Source organism: Barbatula barbatula, assembly GCF_947034865.1.
Source record: "Barbatula barbatula genome assembly, chromosome: 9".
Taxonomy (NCBI): domain Eukaryota; kingdom Metazoa; phylum Chordata; class Actinopteri; order Cypriniformes; family Nemacheilidae; genus Barbatula; species Barbatula barbatula.
This window is the reverse complement of record NC_136772.1, coordinates 9,195,050-9,214,911: the sequence shown is the minus strand read 5'-3', so window position 1 is coordinate 9,214,911 and position 19,862 is coordinate 9,195,050. Positions and strand designations below refer to the sequence as shown.

Genomic DNA, 19,862 nt, shown 5'->3' with positions numbered 1-19,862 from the left:
CATCGCTATTATTATTGCTCGTACTTTAAGTCAGGGATTTGTTCTATACTATTAAACTTAATTACTATTAAACAAAGAACTATACTTCAGTGCGTAACTTGTCCCACACCAGCATTAACAATATCTAAATTGTGCTGCCTATTGAGGAACTGTACATTTTTTCTAAGCAACAGGACTTCACCTTGTGGATTAAACAGAAAAACAAGTCGAAAACTACATATGAGGACCTGCTATCATTTGCATAGCAATGTTCCGTGAAACACCACCACATAGCAATCGCCCAGAACCCTTTTAACAACTACCTAACGGAACATTGTTGCAATTGCATCACAATGCACTTAAAACATTAACAACACCGTAGCAACTGCATAGCAATGACCTGGCAACCACCCACAAAACCCTAGCATCAGGTTTTGCATAGGCAAGCAACTAGCTTTATTCCCATTATTGCATCTGAACCGATGCTGAGGTGTTATATGAGGGTAATTTTAAGCGCATTACAAATAAAATATAGGAGATAAAACGAGAAATAATCTTTTACTTGTAATCTCCTCTGTGTGCACTTGCTTCTTACGTTTCTGGGAATCACTCATCTTCAGGAGAAGGGCTTGTGTGTGTGTGTGCGGTTGGTTAAGTGGGTGGAGGTGGGGAATTAGTTTAAGTAGGTTTCTTTTGCTTAGATAAGAACCTTGTTAAAATGCCTCACTACAGAGTTTCCATAACTACAGACGCATTTCCAAGCAGTGTGGTCATGATTAGTACATCACACTGATGTGCCTACACCTCAAAATAAAGCACTGCCTACATGTGTGGCAGCGCAGGGAGAAAAAGAACAAACTGTATCCTTAGAGATTCAGAAAGAGCAGTTCATTTAAAAACGTCTGTCATCAATTACTCACACCACATGTCGTTCCGAACCCGTATGATTTTCTTTTTCTCAAGGAATACAAAAGGAGATGGAGTTGGACTGAAGTTTTGGTTTTGGTCGTAGCGAGCAGAAGAAAACAATATGGGTTGGGGATAACATTTTTTTGCTTTAGTTCCTCAAATTGTTCATAACAATATTTGATTGTTTTCTGTACATTTTTTATAAATAATCATACAATAAGAAATATCTATTGATATCTAGTTATTTTAGCCTATATTAAAGATTCTTTGGGCAGTTCTGTCATTATTCAGGCTACTCACGTTCATGTCATACCAAACCTTTATGCCTCTCTTTGGCAAAACACAAAATAAGATATTTTGAAGAACACAAAACAACACTGTCCACCAATCCTTTTCTGTTGCATGGACATTGAAAAACCCTGAGCATTTTTCTAAATTTCTTATTTTATGTCATACAGAAGAAAGAGACATATACAGGTTCGGGAAAAAACAAGGGTGAAAAAATAATGACAGGATTTATATTTTGCAGAACAGAACTGTCTTCATAACAGATTCGTATCGGAAAGATCACCTGTCCTGAACATTTGTGATGGAATTAGTTTTCTTCTATCAACCTCGAATTTACATACCTGCATAATTCAACATGTAAAGGAACGGGAGGTTAAAGAAAGAGAAAGCGCAGGTCTCTTTTAAAGTCTCGTTTCCTCATTAATTCACCTTCAAATTGGCCCTAACTAGCCCTGAATAAATATTCGTCCTCCGAAGATCTCCCGTAATCAATTATGAAATATGCTAATGGGCCGCTGTTGGCCTTGAGTTATCATGTTACTGTCACTAATTGTAGGTCACCTCGTCCCTGGAGGTCTCCTAATACTCGTTCACCGTCTTTGTCACTCTTCGGCTCTCTTTCGCTCTTTCGACCAGACGGCAGTCTTCCTCTGTGATATAAGCATAGTACACCAGACCACTGGAGTCAATTACAGTAGAATTAAATTAACAATTGTGTCTCATTTAATTCAAATGCTCTGCTTTAACAAAGAACCATTTAGGAATATGGAGACTATCTCTCTCTTACTTAAATTGAGACGTCTTAATAAGGCTTGGCAGAGACCTGTGATCAGAGGCAATGAAGCAGCAGTACGCCGCACGCTGTCATCCTGCCACAGGTGGGCTAGCGTCAAATTCGACAGACTCGAGCAGGATTGTAGAGGCTCTCACATATGATCAAAGGAAACTGAATGCGTCTAAAGCCAATTTGGAGTGCCGCAGTAATAATTGAGTGGATCTGTACATGAGAGATGTTGGTAAAAATGGTTTTCAGTCGCAATTACAATCAATTCAATGCTTTCGGAAATAAATACAAGCGTCCGGACAGAAATTCAAGAGGTCTGAGCATTTCGAGAGTCCAATTTTCCATTTAATGGGAAAATGAGAGTTTAAAAGATGAAACATTTACATTTACATTTAGTCATTTAGCAGACGCTTTTATCCAAAGCGACTTACAGATGAGGAAACATTGGAAGCAATTATAAAGTGCTTCAAACTAGTCCATTAAAGCCTAGCACAGTATAAAAAGCTAAGAATAGTGAGGTTAGTGACGGACAGCAACGTTTTGACGGAAGAGATGTGTTTTTAGGCGTTTTTAAAAGATGCCAACCGAGTCTGCTGATCTTGTAGCAGCTGGTAGATCATTCCACCAATGTGGAACAGATCCAGAGAAGGTACGGGAGAGTGACTTTTTTCCTTTTTGGGATGGTACCACTAGTCGTTGTTCCTTTGCAGACCGCAGTGATCTGGCAGGAACATAGATCTGCATTAGCGAGTGTAATTGAGAGATATGGTATGTAATCACGTTTTGCCAAATCTAACATTTAGTGTGTTCAATCTTGATTGGCTGGTTCACTCCAATTGCACATTAACAGCTATTCTTTTAAGAAGAAGCTCAAACGTTGCTTTCTAATTTCCAATTCCCTGCTTGAATTCGAGCCGGTAATTTCTCTCTCCAATATTGAGGGCAAACTCTAGTCGCTATTTAGTGCAACAGTAAATGGCTGTTTGCTTTAGGAACTGAGAGCAACTGCACCCCAGTAAAACTGTCATGTCGACTTTGAGTTACCACTTCTCTCTTAGACACTTTCTGCGCTTTCGTTTGTGTGTTTGCGTGTGTGTGTGTTTGTGCTGGCTTGACGCCATGCAAATCCAATCACCCAGACCCATAAAGTGTGCATTTCCATTTCCTACTGCTCTCCGTAGAGACGGGGAGAGAGAGAGAGGAAGAGGGAGAACCAGGCTCCTTTTCTTTGCTTGTGCTTTATGGTTATAGCTGTTTTGAGTAGGTATATTCATATAAACTCATTATGTAGCCCATATTTCTGAGCTGATGTGTTTTGGGCCAAACAAGCGATTTTAATCTCCCACAATGCACTTCTCCTCTTATTTACTGTTCCCATGGATTCTTACCCCTCTCTCGATTGCAAAAATCGCTTTGTCTGCCTCTAATTTATCGTAGCCCGAATGCATAAAGCAAATTAAGGACATTTCCATGACTACCCACCGTTCCGACCGGGCGTCCTTCGTTTTGACCTTTCCTTGACCTCTCAAATGCCCGCTAACCTCAAACAAGTCTGTGTTGGATAATAGCGTGACTGTTTGTTCCAACTCTTTTCCCATAACTCGCATCCGCTCACCTCCGCCTGCAGTTCACCATAGTGACGGAGGTCGACCAGGTTCGTTGTGCGAGCAGGTGGCTCTTTTAACCAATGAGAGAGAGCCATTTTCTCACAGCTTTAAAGGACATAATGAAAAAATTCCTTCAGTGGACAAAGATGGAGAAAAGAGGGATTGAAGTCTATTCTGATGTTTGAAGCTTTTCATTGCCTCTCATAAAGAGAGAGGGTCTGTGGGTCAGAGTAACATGACAGGAAAAGAAAAGAGGGAGACCGGAGAGAGAAAACTGAAACAAACACAGGAATAAAGAGAGAAAATCCTGAGGCAACAGCATGGGCTAATCCGTCATTAGCATTTAAAAACACAGAAACAGATTGAGAGAGAGAAACAGGGAACTGCAAAGCTCTTAATGAGAGAGAACTGACACCTTAGATGTACGCTTATATATATATATATTTTATATATATATATATATATGTGTGTGTGTGTGTGTCAGAGTTGATTTAAGTTAAACGTTAATTGGAATTTATGTGATTTATAAAGAAAATCAGTGTGAAATTTTTGTACTTCATTGATAAAAGTAAAGACATGGTGAGAATAATTAACATGCCTAGCATATGTTACAGTATTCATTTAGCAGATGCTCCTATCTACAATGACAACGGCATTATATATTTGATCAATTTGAGTGTTTCTTGGAAATCGATCCCATGGCATTGAGACTTCATATGACTTCAAACTGATCTTCTTTTTTAAGTCAAGGTAGATTTTATATTAAATTTAAAGAGATAGTTCACCCAAAAATTTAAATTGTGTCATCATTTACTCGTCATTTTAAACCCACATGACTTAATTTCTTCAGCAGAACACAAAAGAAGATATTCTGAAGAATGTTGGTAACATTACGATTCACAGAATCTTCATTTTCGGGTGAACTATCCTTTTAAATTAAATATAAAATCTACCTTGACTAAAACACATCTGACAGGTTTACTTGTTTTATTTAAACCAAATCGCAAAAATCCCGCGAAATTACCAGGCGCTCTTACAAATACAAAAATAACAAAGAAATGTGGTTGAATGCTTCCATAAATCGGTTTTCATTCAAATGTAAGTGCGCATTTCTTCAGTACATTTTTCTCCAGGGTAACTGAGGATGACTTTTCCTCCATCTCATTTCTCATATCTCTTTTTATGAATCTGCGCTCAAACTCAAGATCTTCATCACACATAATGCAGGAGAAAATTAGAGCATAGGAGCATCAGAACATAACCCCGTTCAATTACAGCTGTGAAATCCTTTAAAACACATCAAGAGGAATTGCTGTTTTAGATGAGATGTGTGTTTGCGCTGCTCAAAGTCACAAACACACACACACGTATACTGTTGTTTGGGCCATGCCCTGGGCCTCTGCTGAGATGATCAGATGGAAGGGGAGAGAGTTATTATTTCATCTGGAGCTGCAGAGTGATGTTGATGTGTCTGACATTTAATAGTGTCTTTGAAGCTTTGAGACTGCTGCAATATGGTCGGAAGAGCCACTGATCTGAGCACAGCGTCAAGCATACGAATGGTCCAATAAAAACTCACCGGCTGGTTTCACCAGCAGACTTTACCATTTCATTAAAAGAAAATTCCAGGTTGATTTCAACTTAACTTTCACAAAGGGCATCTGAGGAATGCTGTCGAATATCAAATGTGCAATTTTGCTAAAGCACACAAATTTCTTTACTGGTAAATATTGCCGATTCAGATTTGTGTGCATCTTTGTAGTAGACATGCAGTCAGCTTGCTTTCATTCAATAGAAATGGTGGGTTTCTAAATGTGTAATTCCACAGTACCTTAAAGAAACTAACAGGTTATTTAACAAAAACAAGCTCAAAAGACTCTGATGTGATCTTACACATACACATTCGGCAGATCTTTCTTTCTAAAACAATTTACAGTGACTGTCAGGGGCGGAACCAGACGTTGTAGACATTAGGGGCTTAGCCCAAATGAATGGGCATGGTCCCCCAAGGAGAATATTGTTTCCCCATTTATGGCAGCTATATACATTTTTTTGTAACTGTTCTTTGTATTATCATTTTTTGAAACCATAACAACACAAATGTTCACAATTACATTTTCTCTTTCCCCGCCATTGACAAGTTATCTCGTCATTTAAAAATCAACCGTTCCCTGCCAAGGACGAGTTATTACAGCAATCAGTGTTTGTACTGTTGTACAGCAGTTGGAGCTGTTACACACCTTTGTAAAAAGTACAGAATCTCTGAACCTCGAACGTATATATTTGATCTGTTTTTAATGATTGTTCTGAGTCTAATCTGGGTGGAGAAACCTACCCACATCTAAGGGGTGATAAAAAAAGAACAAAAGAAGATTTCAGTTTCTTTTGTTTGAAAGCAGAGACTCTGTTCTTTCATTTGATATATCGTTTGTTCATAAATTAATTACAGAAAATGTACTGTGAGCCACCAAAATTTAGAAAAAATGTAAAAAAACGCTGGTATAGGCTGGCAACTTTTTTTAAAGGCTGGCAGGGAAAGAGTTAACGTGCAGAATACGTCTGATATAAGCCTGTTACTATGAAGTTACATAAGAAAGGTTGATTAGGAATTTGGAATAAACAGCATTACTAATATAGAGTCTTGAAGCCTGTTAAGTAGTTTTCATCTCTGAATCTTACCATTTTACAATTGTATTTTAAACAGTTGGCATTGGGGTGTCTGCCTTCTTACGTCTCACTACAGTAATCTCCGCGCTTGAATTCAGTCATGGTTTCTGCCGATTGGCTGAAGTTCGGTATTCTTCAGTCAGATTGGCTGACATTCTGCTTGTAATTTAATTGGTTGTGTAACCAATCTTTCTCATTTGATTGGTCAACTTTTTGACATTGACAAGCGCTAGCCGCAGGAACAAGAAAAGCTAGTAACAAGTCGGTATAAAATGATTACTTATATCCCGACATTGGGCCGGCACACATTGAGCAATGTAGCCTATTCGCCTAGTGTTAACATAAGACATTGTAATCTCTGCATCAGCTAACAGTTTTCACATCACATAACACTTTCACAGAAATAACGATGCCACTGTAATAATGACCGATTGGAAAAGCGTGTTAAATGTCAAAAGATTCAGCATTTTAATTTGCACACATATCATTTACCTTTGTTTTAATCTGAACGTCTTCTTCTGTAAAATTGACTGGAGTGGAGGGCCGAGTTTAAAGCTGAATGCTGCCACCCAGCGTACTGAATGAATTCATTTTATAAATCTGAGATAGATTCGGGGCTTTTGAAAAAAACGTTTGTGGCTTGAGCCCCAAAAGCCACCCCCCCGCCACCCGCTCCGCAACTGGTGCCTGGTATACATATTTTATTAGTATATTCGATTGCTGGAAATTGAACTACTGACCCTGGCGTTGCAAGCAGCATGTTTGTTCAGTTACAGGAACCCGCTGCTTTGAAAAGTCTCCAAGAAATTCCCGTCACGTTCCTGGTCTTATTGTGCGCAATTCATCAACGGACGTCATTCCAAAAAAATGTTTTTCTTTGTAATCTTCCATCATCATTCAAATGTAATAACTTGCTGTAATGAGCTCTGAAACGACTTTCCAATTCGCCTGATGTCACCTAGCAACAAGGGCCATTCTATTTTAAACAATAGCTAAATAGCTGTTTAGGCATTGTTTTAGCAAACCAACATTCTGCTCTACCACGATTCTGCAATGGAATGCCCACTGTTCATGATTCATTCAATAACCTTTTGCTAAAATAAAATTTAGCTCATTTCATTCCACAATACGTAACAATAAATAAATCTGCATTATTTGAGCACCCTCATGTTAATCCAAACCAATATGATTTTCTTGCTTCAGTCAAACACAAATAAGATGTTATGCAGAAGTGTTACAGACTGACAGGCCGAGTCCCCAATTACTTTGACTGTGTGTAAAAAGCAGAAACAGAAATCTTTATATTTTCTTCTTTTTAAGGAAGAAAGTCATATTGGTTTGACACCCTGCAAAAAATTTCTTTAAGCAATAAAAAAATAATTAAATCAAAATACATTTTCTTGAACAGGAAAGTGACCTAGAAAATTTAAGAATGTGTAAGTTTATCTTTAAAATATATTACCAATAAATAACAATAAGGGTGAGAAAGTTTTAACTTTCTTTAAAGGTCCAGTCAGTAATATTTAGTGGCAAGATTGCGAATTGCGACCAACCGCTCACTAACCCCCTCCCTTTTGAAACACTACGACGGCTGACAGAACATGGCAAATAACATGCAAGGGGACCCGCGGTGTATGTAGATAGAAAAAGCTCATTCTAAGGTAATAAAGACATAACTCTTCAATGTGTAAGCTCTTTATACATATGTATATTATATTGCATGTCTATCAATAGATCATCCTAAAAATGACACACTGGACCTTTAAGTAACGATTCAAGTTTATAACCCCATTTGCAGAATGTTTTTGCTTGTTTTAAATGTAACCTTGATATTTTCTTTAAAAAAAGAAGACAACAATGGAGTACAAAACATAAGCGTTTTCCTTTGCTTATTATAAAAGCGTTTCAACACACAACACTATTGTCAAAAATGAGTGTTTATCCCCCAAAATGTTGTTGTGTAAACAAACAAACAAAACACATAAAAAGTTTAAAATTTTTATTTGAAAACGGTCTTGTGTAAGCAGCCTCTCAATGAGTGATTTTCCACCATCGTGCCGAATCGTTCTCGTGGCTTAATCGTTCCACTCCGTGACGATCCATGCCAGTTGTTACGTAAATGGTTTCATTTTCAATCGCAGGGCTGATAACCGAAATGTTTAGAATGTAAACACAAACGCATTACGCGCTGCCTTGGAAACTCAAGAGACTGAGCTATAACGGCTCTGCACGCATTCATTAGCATGATTCAGCATGGTTAGACAACCGTGACGAGCCGAGAAAAATTCGTAATCGTGCCGTGTCGAACCAGGCCCACGTGGAAACATAACTGTAACCGTTTCAGACTGTGCTTAGAACGGTTCAGCGCAATTGTGGAAAAGCGTTCAATATCTTAGGTAACTTTTCTTTTCGATTCTTTTTTTGGCCTTTGCACCTTTATATAGATAAGTAAGTGGAATGTGAGACAGGGAATTATGGAATGAGAGAGAGGGAAACAGGAGCCGGGAAAGAACCACGAGCTGGGACTCCTCAAGTGCTTCTGCACAACATGGCGGCGCACAGTTCACTGGACCACAAGTGGATAAATTAATTTTTGCAGCACATGAGGGGTGTGTAAATGACAACAAAATATTAATATTTGAGAGAATAGCCCTTTTATGAACACACTTGGTTGCCCATGCCATTTCATGCCTTATTTAAGGGGATGAAGTGAACATGTACTTAAAAGTTCCCGCAATATGTCTGTAACCCGTTCTTTTAGCCAACAATGAAATAGGGTTCATATTTTTTTATCCTTTTCAGTGAACAGTTTGAGTTTGCGGTAATTGAGTGACTCTTCTTCTGTGCGCTCATTATGCTATGGGAAAAAAATATTATTTTGTCCTGAGGAACATCAAACTGCGGCTGAACTCATAACACCTCCCTGCACCTAATTATCTGGAGTACACGGTGGTCTTGGCTCTCATTTTGTGCTCTTTTGCCTAGTCAGTCAGTCAAACACACACACACACACAATTTCTCACACAAAATCTAAAACACCCACAGACACCCTCCTCCCCACACACCCACATTAGAGTATCACCTCTGACAGATGGGCTGGCACTTCTCTCTTCCCAACCTGTTCTCTGTTGAAAAATTGCATGTGTGTGTTTACACGTGTTCCCATTTGTGTGTATGTGTAGTTTGGTGATGCATGAGGGAAAGCACACACACACTCTCTGAACACACACGAATGACCTTCACCGTCAATATTGCATTAAATCAAGCTTTAATACATACGGTCACATGGCCCGTGAGCACAGTTTAGCATAGCGGCTTTCATTATGGCGTAAAATACTATTTGATGTTCCGCTTTAAAACTTGAAGCGTCCCTCTGTGATTAATAAGAAAGAGAGAGAGAGAGAGAGAGAGAGAGAGACGGTGGACGTACCTGAGCCCCTCTTCGATACAACCTTCAGCGTCATAGACACAGAGACACCGCAGAGCAGAAACAGCACTGGGTTGAGAGCTGTCATCTTCTTCTCCGACCTGATGGAAGTAGAGAGACAAACCTCACATGTTATACAGACAACATACAATCACCCGCATACCTGCATGCAATGATGCATCCGCTTTCTCTATAAGCTCAGGACTACAAAGTAAAATGTGAATTTATTGATGTTAAAATCCTTGTGCGGAGACAACAATCCTCGTGCGGAGACAACTATGCAGAAAGCCAATAGCAGGTCAAATTGCAGATGATTACCAACATATGCTGTGTTTTGGATGCTGGCGCATTACCCACCGGGTGTTTTAACTTGTTTGCCCAGGGACATTCTTTAGTCACCCAGGCTTATTTGCTGAAAGTTTTTTTGGGTTCACAACCCAGCACAAGAATAGCAATACAAAGCATTTAACAACCTGGACCAGGATGGGTGCTGATGCTGGTCATTCAGCAGGGTAAACATTGTGGCTCAAATACCCAGTGCATTGGCCACACAACAATAGCCCCCGTTAACTTCCATTGTATGTACACCAAACCATGGAGACATTGATTGACATTGTTTCTATTTGCAGAAAACGAAGGTCAAAATAACAGAAAAGATGCTCTGTATTTTTTCGGACATCAAATACTGCAAAGAAAACATGCACTATAATCAATACAAAATTTATATTTCTACAAAAGTAAAAAATATGTGTTTTATGTGATAACCTGACCTCGCTGTCAGTCATTCACATTGGTGTTGAATGACTTTATGTCACTCCTGAGGTTTGATTTTGTTGAAATTCAACAGACACTGGACTGGAATGGCCAAAATCTAAAATGCGGATTAAATGCAAATGAAGAATGGATTCTTAATTATTTCAACAGCTCTATAATAATACATATATATTATAGAAGTTAGTTTACCTGTTGCATGGTTGCATTTATTTATAATGGATTTTCATTCCTTCTGTACTTCATTTACCAAGTTCCTGTAGTAATATGCACAGTCTGCAAAATTGAATTTCTCAGAAATTCAGACATTTCTGTGTTTTACTTTATATATGCTTGAGACAAAGCAAAGAGAGATACAATCTTCTTGGTCAAATCAAATTAACATAAGACTTCTTCATATTTTATCTGATTTCTGTGCCTTGCCACACAGCCACTCAATCACCTGAGTTTCTGTGTTAATATTTGAAATCTATTTTAATCTCTGTTTGCTGCCTGTGCACAGCGTCCATACGATTTCCATATCTGAGAGGGAACAGAAATCTATTTTCAGAGGGAACCAAGTGATTCCAATAACAGAATAAGGGCACAATTATTACTTTTTTGTTTTCTCTTTCCTTCGAGTAATAAAGGACATAAAGTACTCTATACGGCCACGGAAAAGAAATATTACCACTAGACATATAACAATTTATGAGGATATTCTTCTGCACTCTTTACTCGAAATAGCTCCGGGTAAAGTCAAGCAGTGCATTTTGTGCTTCCAAGACAAGTTGCTTGTGTATGAATCATTTCACCATATAACCAAGACTCAAAAATGAGAAAGCAAATATAATGTAAAAATCCCAATGTTCATTTTAATCAAACTAGTTAACAAATAAGATAAAAAAACTGCAATTCATCTCCATTACAAAGTGACAGAATAAATGAGGAGAGCGATTAGAAAGACCAACATGACATTTGAACGCTATGTACAAGCTTCTAAAGTCCATTGAACACGTAATTGCCTGAAATATTCATTAATAAAGACACACAGACACAGACTGGTTTCTGAATTTAAGTGCAAATGCACTGGGTAGTTGAAATTTTGATTATTGATTCATTAAATAGCCCTGCAGAATGACACATTCTTACTTTTATTTTATATATTAAGATTTAGGCATTTATAAAAATAAATTAAAGACTTAGATCAGGTGAACCACACTGCTGGACACTCAGTGCTTGACAGGTTATGTCAATTACTCCCAATCTGCCTCGGTTTATTTTCAAGTCTCCGATAGATAAGTCACTTTAACAACATTTCAGGTTCATAATCCCTTTTTCACAACCCTGTCACCATGATTTACCCTATGATGCACAGCTTCTGTCACTTTGTGGGCCCTAAATTACACCCCACAGCTAAACAGGATTCTTAAAATTCCCTCCAAGATCTTATACGTTATATACCCGATCCAATAACGCTATTATAACCCGTTTCCCGTCTATTTAACGTAATTCATGTAAACTTAATAAGTGTGCGCAAACCATTCCTGTTCAACCGCAATTATCTTACAATTACATTCTACTGATGAAGAATTGCATGCCAAATTCAGACACTGGAAGGTCTAAATCCCATCAGGAACAGTAGCATTTGAAAGGTTAATAGACATTTGTGTGTGTGTGTGTGTGGGAGTGTTGATGTGTCCGTGTGTGTTAAAAAGACAGAGGGACGAAAGAGAGAAAGTGCTCTTGTGATCTCTTTAAAGAGCTTATCATCCCTCTCCCACACATAATCTCTGGGTTCTAAAAGAGGAGAGAGACTAACAGACAGACTGAAAATTTGTGAAAAGGTAAAATGTTAAGGATTTCACATTTTCCAAGCCAGCCGTTAATGTGTACGGGACCATTGATTCAAGCTTTAATGAATCCCTGACATCATTTAGTATGCAACGTAACGTCAAGGTAAAACACATTTTAGCATTTTCGGTAAACATGAGATGTGAAAAACTTCATGCTCCTCTTCTAGCAGGTTTACAAGGTGTTGCTATGCGGCTTTTAGTCTGTTCTGAGTGAAAAGTGATTGCTTAACTGCCTAACTCAAAAGACCCCATATCCTAAAACCTCTAATATTCTGGGCCTTAAGATATGACTATGGCTTTCCATAAATTCATCATCCGCAGGGCAAAACATTTCAGATTCCTTCACAAAAAAAAGGCAAACCTAACCTCAACAACCCACACGATTTGAGTTATTGGTAATGAGAGAGATTAAGATTTGGGTTCAGGGCTTGTTCAAAAGTAATAGAGATGCATGCCTTAGCAAAACCCACTAATAATACAGCCACACATTTCCACAATCTCCTCCGCTGAACATTTCAAAGATCAAATCAGTCTATGAACGATGCTTTCTTCATAGTCACCACCGGCAATTCAATTACGGTCCAGTGAAGGATGTGTACAGAAGGTATTCCTTATTTCTCATTGGAGCTAATATCCGCGCACGTACGTGCACACGTGCGGACAGGCGTGTTGCGGATGGACCAGCTGTGAATGATTGATGTGGTGATTTTATGATTTAATCCAATTTAAACTCTCCACACCTCCAGGTCTGACAGTCAACACATTTACCATGCGGTAAATATAACAGTGCCCCTGGAGGAAGAGTGCTGAGTTATGAACAGAGAAACACACACTGTTAAAACCAACACACACACACGTACGCTCACGACACGGCAGAACGAATGACTCAAGGACAACCATACCTGCATCTATATTCAGACGTTACATATAGATGTCAGTGAGGCAAATAAACGCGGTCTTGCACATATGTGCGTTTCCCTAGGTGTGGGCTTGTATTTGTGCGTATGAAAAAAAGATAAAGACCAAGCTGGTCTTTGTGGACTCCATTATTTATTGTAGCAGTTCCAGCTTCTACATGCCAGCCAAATATCAGAGCAGAAGTCGAACATGCTCGGGGGCATAAATTGTGTGTGCGTTCAAGTACGTGCGTGTGTATGACTGAGTGCATAAGCAGGAATTGAGAAACAATAAATGTACGTCTCGTACAGACTCCTTAAAGTTGTTTATGTCATGGACTTGTTAGTGCACACGTGACCTTGACTACAGCCTCTCCACCAGAGACACACGCGTATCAGTCTTTCCGTGGTCCCTACATGAATTGAAGTTCAGTATTGATCAAGTGTGTATGTGTGTGTATGTGGTTTAAGTGGCTTGCAGACTGTTCACACTCCACTGATCGGCCCTGGCTAACAAGCGACCCCTGAGTACTCTTCCATGCTCTGCACTGGTGATGGTGATTAATTATTAAGTATTACTGCTCTCCTACACCACCTCCAGACACACAGCACCACTAATCCCCTCACCAGACCGACCCATTCTCAGTCAAAAGTCCAAAAGGAACAGATCATAGATGGTCAAAAGGCCAGCAAAGATAATGGGTGGCAAAGAAAAAAAGAGCTTGCCTTTCTAAGAAACGTAAGGTCTTCTATTTAAATGACATCTAACATGACATGTGTATGTTTGACCCCCAGATTTTCCAAACCTTTTGTCCGGTGAATTTTATAATTGAGATGTGATTTGTAGAGATTGCTGGTGCGTTTATCTTTTTTAGCATTATGACAGCTATTGTTCAGATTGATTAGATTTTAAATAATTGCATTTATTAATGTACAAATGTTTACCGTAAGACTCAAGATTTACAGTATAGACCCTTACCATCAAATTGGCACACTGATATTATCAGACGACTAAAAACATTAAAGTCCCCGTGAACCGGAAGTTGCGATCGTTTTTACTTCCGTATTTTGACGCATTTCCGAGTGAAATGGAATTTCTAATGAGAAAATTTGTGTCTTTCTCTGCGATTTGGCTGGCTGTATGAAAACAGCTGTTGCATTTAAAAATGGAACGGGCAGCAGACTGACGGTTGAAGGGGAGGAGTTAACGGATGCTCAGCCCAAGACATAAGCATGAAAACTATAACTTAAGTTAAAGTCAAGCAGCTTTTTCTGGAGAAAAAGCATACACAAAACGACAGAAGACCTTTAGCCAAAATATTATTTACAATTCAAATAAATCAATAAAAACTGAAATATAAAAGCCTAAGACTAAGCTTGATCATAAAAACATGGTAGGAGTTTTTGCAACTTAAATTTTCCGTCTGGCACAAAAGCTTAACAAGTGAGCCATTGCAATTCCTTGACTTATAATGAGGCTTCAATCAATACATCTAGACTTACTGTTTGTTTTTAACTGCTAATATACAGTTTGATTACCACTGTTGTAAGCTTAGAAAAACTGAGAGTCATGGAAATAAAAATAACAAATGAAACCTCTCAGTTGTTTCCAAGATAGCAATTAGGTTAATGATGAGAAAAGGAAGAAAGTATGTATTTCCAGGTGAACAGTCAATTTTGTCTCTTGTTTCTCATGTTAGTTTCACGGTAGATCAAACAGTGCTCAGATTGTCTAAGACAAAACAATCAACAATATTTATGAACTTTACCTGTAATCATTAGCACCTTCAAGGGCTAATTTCATTGCTACATGCTATGAATTTTACATGAAAAATCTGAAGCGGAACTTTAAAACGAAACACAACTGAGAGCTTCATTAAATCAGCAGACGCATTTTCTTCTGGGCTTCCATAATAAAGTCATGCTCATAAAGGCTATTTTAATTCAACATATATAAAGATAATAAAACAGAATAGGGAAAGAAAATCACATTTGAAAACATTTGGAGTATCACCTCTTGACATTACCGGAAAAACCCTCATCAGAAATCTAAGTCTATTAACCATCTGACTGAAAGTACACAATTTAAAAAATGATACTTGAATGTACTATACAAAGCATTACCAATGTCATAGCTCACCAACGACACTCCAGTGTCCAAAACAATCATATTCAACAAAGACCTACAACAGTCAGAAGTACTCTTAACATATCCACGATCCAAACAAACCTGATCATAACACAACACCCATCTCCATTCAAATATCGGCGTAACACTAATGAAGTATTTTGTACTACTCCAATAACTGTCAACAAACAATAGAAACACGCCAACAAAGCTACGTGACATATATGGAATCACAATAATGAAAAAGAATCAAGTGAAAAAGAAAATTGAATGTGGATGAGAATTTACTTGAACCTTTTTCGAATATTACTTTGTATGAATTACCATTGGTTAATTTATTATGAATGATCATGAATTAACAATGAACAAAAGCATAATTTATAAAGGAATATAAACCTGGGTTAAGAAATGCTGTAACAGATTCATTGTTAGTTTATGATACCTAATGCATTAGCTAATGGAACCATATTGCAGTATAATGTTGTTTTAAAAGAGCTGACAATGCTCTCAAATAAAACATTTCTCCCTTTGGGAAATCCTTATTCCAGTTCAATCCAAATCTTCATCCCATCCAATGTTTTCAGAATTACTGTGATTGTCATTATTGGGCTGCTTTTCTGACTGATGACTAGGTTCCTGACTCAGTTTCGTCGCTGTAAATGACTGCACCATCTCATTTATGGAGAGAGGACAGAAAATGGATTCAGATACCCAATTTCATCAAACGTTGTCAGGCTTAGAATCCAGCGCATTTGTCGCAGGCTTATATTTCAAGGTTAAATGACGAGAGAGAGCAAAATGAGGTTCTTATCAAATTGCGGCCAACACGAGCCGTGCGAATAAAATCGAGAAATTTTGAGCCCGTAAAGCGAGATCGGGTGTCAAGTTTTACTGTCTGTCTAAAATCAATAATGTATAAATGAATGAACAAGGGTGTAACAGAAACATACAGAAGTATTTTTTGACTAGAAGCAGGGTAAGAAGTGCCTCATAGACTGAAAACTCTTGTCATATTGCAAGTGCCAGATACCTTCCTTGCATATGAGATTAAATTGGGTCTGCACAAACACACACTCGCACCGACGTGCATACGCCACCATACACACGGCAGGTTTCAATACCGTTCGGTGGGAATCAGCGAGGGTTCTGACAGCTTGACAGTCTTAAGGGAGATAGAAAGTGACGGTAATAGAGAGAAAGAGAGCTTGAAAAAAACTCAAGAAAAGATTGCATGTCAGACTTCATCAGCCACAGGAAATCCAGCAGTAAATGAGTTTATGCGTGCGTGCATCAATTTGAGTTGCATATTTTGCACCGCACACTTGTGTACAAATATACTGTATATGCGGCACCATCATCTTCAAATTTATTCATGTGGATGTGTCATCCTTCAAATTTTAACCCCACCCCCATGAGGTCCAATGGGTGATGATGATTCTCACCCATCCACGCTTCAAATAAGGCCGCTTCATGTTTTCACGTGAAATCGGCTTTGACTTTCCCAAAAGACCCCGCAACTTCTCGCCAACCCAAGATCAATGCTATCTCTTCTCTTATTACCAATCGATTACTGTTCTTTTGAGAAAACCAATCAATGAACCGCAGGTCACAAGCATCACCTGGACAAGAGCTGACAACATGTTTCATCCCAAAGGATTCCAATAGCAGTCATTACTGACAAGACAATAGAGAACAAACTTATTGTTTCAATCATCAGCAATCCACCCGAGTATCCTCCACACTCTCCCTCACTCTCTATCTACTTGACTTTAATGGCCTGAGAGCTCAAACTGTTTTATAATGAGGGCTTTCCCACAGCATACTCTTCTCATTATGCACACATACCCACAAACACACACACACAGATAGCGAGAAGCTTCTTATTGATATTGTGCCCGGCAAAGTGGTCCCATAGAAACTGGGGTTCTCGAGAGTGTGTTTTGTTTGCCGGGAAAACAATAGAACCATCTCCCGTACATGCTCCATTCGCGCACACAAACAAACCAACATACCGCTTTACAAGTTGAAACCATCCAAGATTTTGAGCCATTTTATAACAATGACTGTTTCTGCCACACGAGCCATTTCGCATCAAAATCAAAAGAGCAACAAACTCACAACCTGTTTACTCCAATTTACCCGGAAAAGCTTTTTAATCTGGAGTTCAACCGGAGTGTGCATTGTGCTAAAGCAGGTTTTTGAAAAATTGATAGCGGCGCATGACTTTAAATTACACATGCATGCTTTTATCAGACCCGGCAGACGTGACTTTCCACGGATCAGGGGCAACAATCACAGTGGTTTTGTCACAGAAGTGATATGTGATCTTGATTTGAACTGCTGATGTATCAGGGCTAAAAACGTTCAGACAGACGCGCTTAGCTTCTCAAGATAGACAGAGCTGTCCTATCAGAACGCCTCACAGTCAAATGACCAATCATTGCGCCAATCACATCAAAGACGGCCGCATCTTAACGCTTATTGGTTTCCTGCTGGCTTCTGCGATATCTCCCTCACAGATTTTATCGACAAGTGGCTAACCAATGCTCCAGGCTAAAAATAAGCTCACGACAGAACATGCCTTTCTTATTAATAGGGCATCCAAATGCTGCTGGTGATGACACACGCCGAAGCCAGATCTTCTTGGATCCCCTCTGCTCCCCATAGCTTAAAGTGTGTGCGTGTGTCCTCCTTCCAACTGACCCTAGGCAATAAGAGCCGCACCATGGGAATAGATGCATTCTTTATAAAAGTGCACACACACATACACAATAAACACGAGCTGTGCCTGATGCCACATCCAAACCTGAGTGACAGTTTCTTTAAGAGGAGTCAATGGGACTGTCAAAGTCATTTTTGTCAAATTTTCATATATGGATTCTTGGAACAGGTCTGAGGGATAAAACGAAAGTAATTATTAGTATTAAGAAATTGACTAGTTGACACTGATCTGATAACAAATGCAGTAAGGCTACACATTGGATTGAAACATTTGGTGGGTGGCACAAGGGAAGGGAGGGCTGTGCGTGTTTATGAAAATTCATTGGAACAGAATCGTAGCTCTTCCTCCATGACATGTCTTAATTTCCATGCCTCGGGTTTGTTGATTCTTATGCATTGTTTAGTGCACCCCCACACCCTGTAAATTGCAGCATTAACAATGCTTTTAGTCTATACAACCAAGATACTCCAAAATAAATAAAACAGAAGCAATTTTATTTACCTTCTAACAACAATTCCTCAAAGAAAATATGAGGGATTTGAAACAGCCACTTATGCTTAACCCTTGGTTAATATACATATTTTATAACCATATAAATGACAGAAATTGCTATATCAAATGACAAAGCAACAGACAAATGGTCATTTACTGAGCAGAAATTAAAGTAAATCCTAAATATAAGTGTGCAATAGTGTTAGTTTCAGTGTTTACTATCAAACAGTACCAGCAAACATAAATTGAGAATGAGACACTTTAACATTTGGTCCAAAATGTATCCCAAGTTAGTAAGCTTGTAAATATGCAAACAAGAACGTTAATCCAAGATTTACAAACACGCGATGTTAAATCTATCTACGAGGACTATGCACTGTAGGAAACAGCGAACACATGTAACTCAAGATAACTGTAAATCTACCCAGGGTAAAAAAACGAACCAGAGTTAACAGCTTCAAGAGTGAAAAGCTCACAAGAGGTTTAAACTGTAGCAGCCGGTTTCAGGAGCAGATTGTTGTTCTCTTCGTTGCGATCTCTCTCTCTCTCTCTCTCTCTCTCTCTCTCTCTCTCTCTCTCTCTCTCTCTCTCTCTCTCTCTCTCAGACTGTGATCAGACGCCACTGCAGTGCTTGTGTGTGTGTGTGTTCTGTCCATACCATCGCAGGAGGGTGCAATACTCCCGCAAACACCGCCTTTAAACAAGCTACCTCAAACGGTGCCGCACATTGCGTTTTTATTTTACATTTAATCAATCAAGCTAAAATGTAATATACTGATAGTGGGGTTTCAAAAGTAGCGCAATTGGAATAAACACTCTACCGTCGTTTTGCCAATAATGTAAAGACGACGATTTGAAAAAGAATCTTACATTTTGTGAGCGTATAAAATGTCCGTGGTTTATATCAAGATGTTAACGAATCTCACCTGAAATTCTGTTTATGAAAGAATCTGAAGGAAAAATCTGACAACTTAACACGAAATTAAAGAGGATAAGAACACGACATTTTCATTCTCAGTGTGACGGAAGCGTTACTTTTAAGTTTGTTTGTATTTCTCGTCATTATTAGGGAAGATTCTCATTTTATACTGTTTACAGTAATACGAATATGTATGCACAAAGATTTAGAAAAATCAGCAAAAATGTCAAGTACAGCAACCATGTTTAACGTTAAATAATTTGCATAATGTAAAAAGAAAAAACGTATAATACAATTTTTCGCATTACGTTAATGGGAAGTGGAAGGTTGTTCTTGACTGACATAAAAATGTCACAAGTGACGATATCGGCCACATTTCCATAATTGGAAATCATTTGTTTTTCCTCTTGATTTTCTTAAAGACAACCGGGATACGTT

At 38.6% G+C, this 19,862-nt stretch overlaps 1 protein-coding gene across 1 annotated transcript in view; it reads right to left on the bottom strand.

The window, feature by feature from the left end:
• Positions 1-19,862, bottom strand: part of il1rapl1a (interleukin 1 receptor accessory protein-like 1a) — a 68,182-nt gene that overhangs the window by 47,684 nt on the left and 636 nt on the right. Inside the window, exon 2 of the mRNA XM_079463520.1 lies at positions 9,665-9,762. Coding sequence (XP_079319646.1) covers positions 9,665-9,749 — 85 coding nt within the window. The 5' untranslated portion in view covers positions 9,750-9,762. The remainder of the gene's footprint in view (positions 1-9,664; positions 9,763-19,862) is intronic.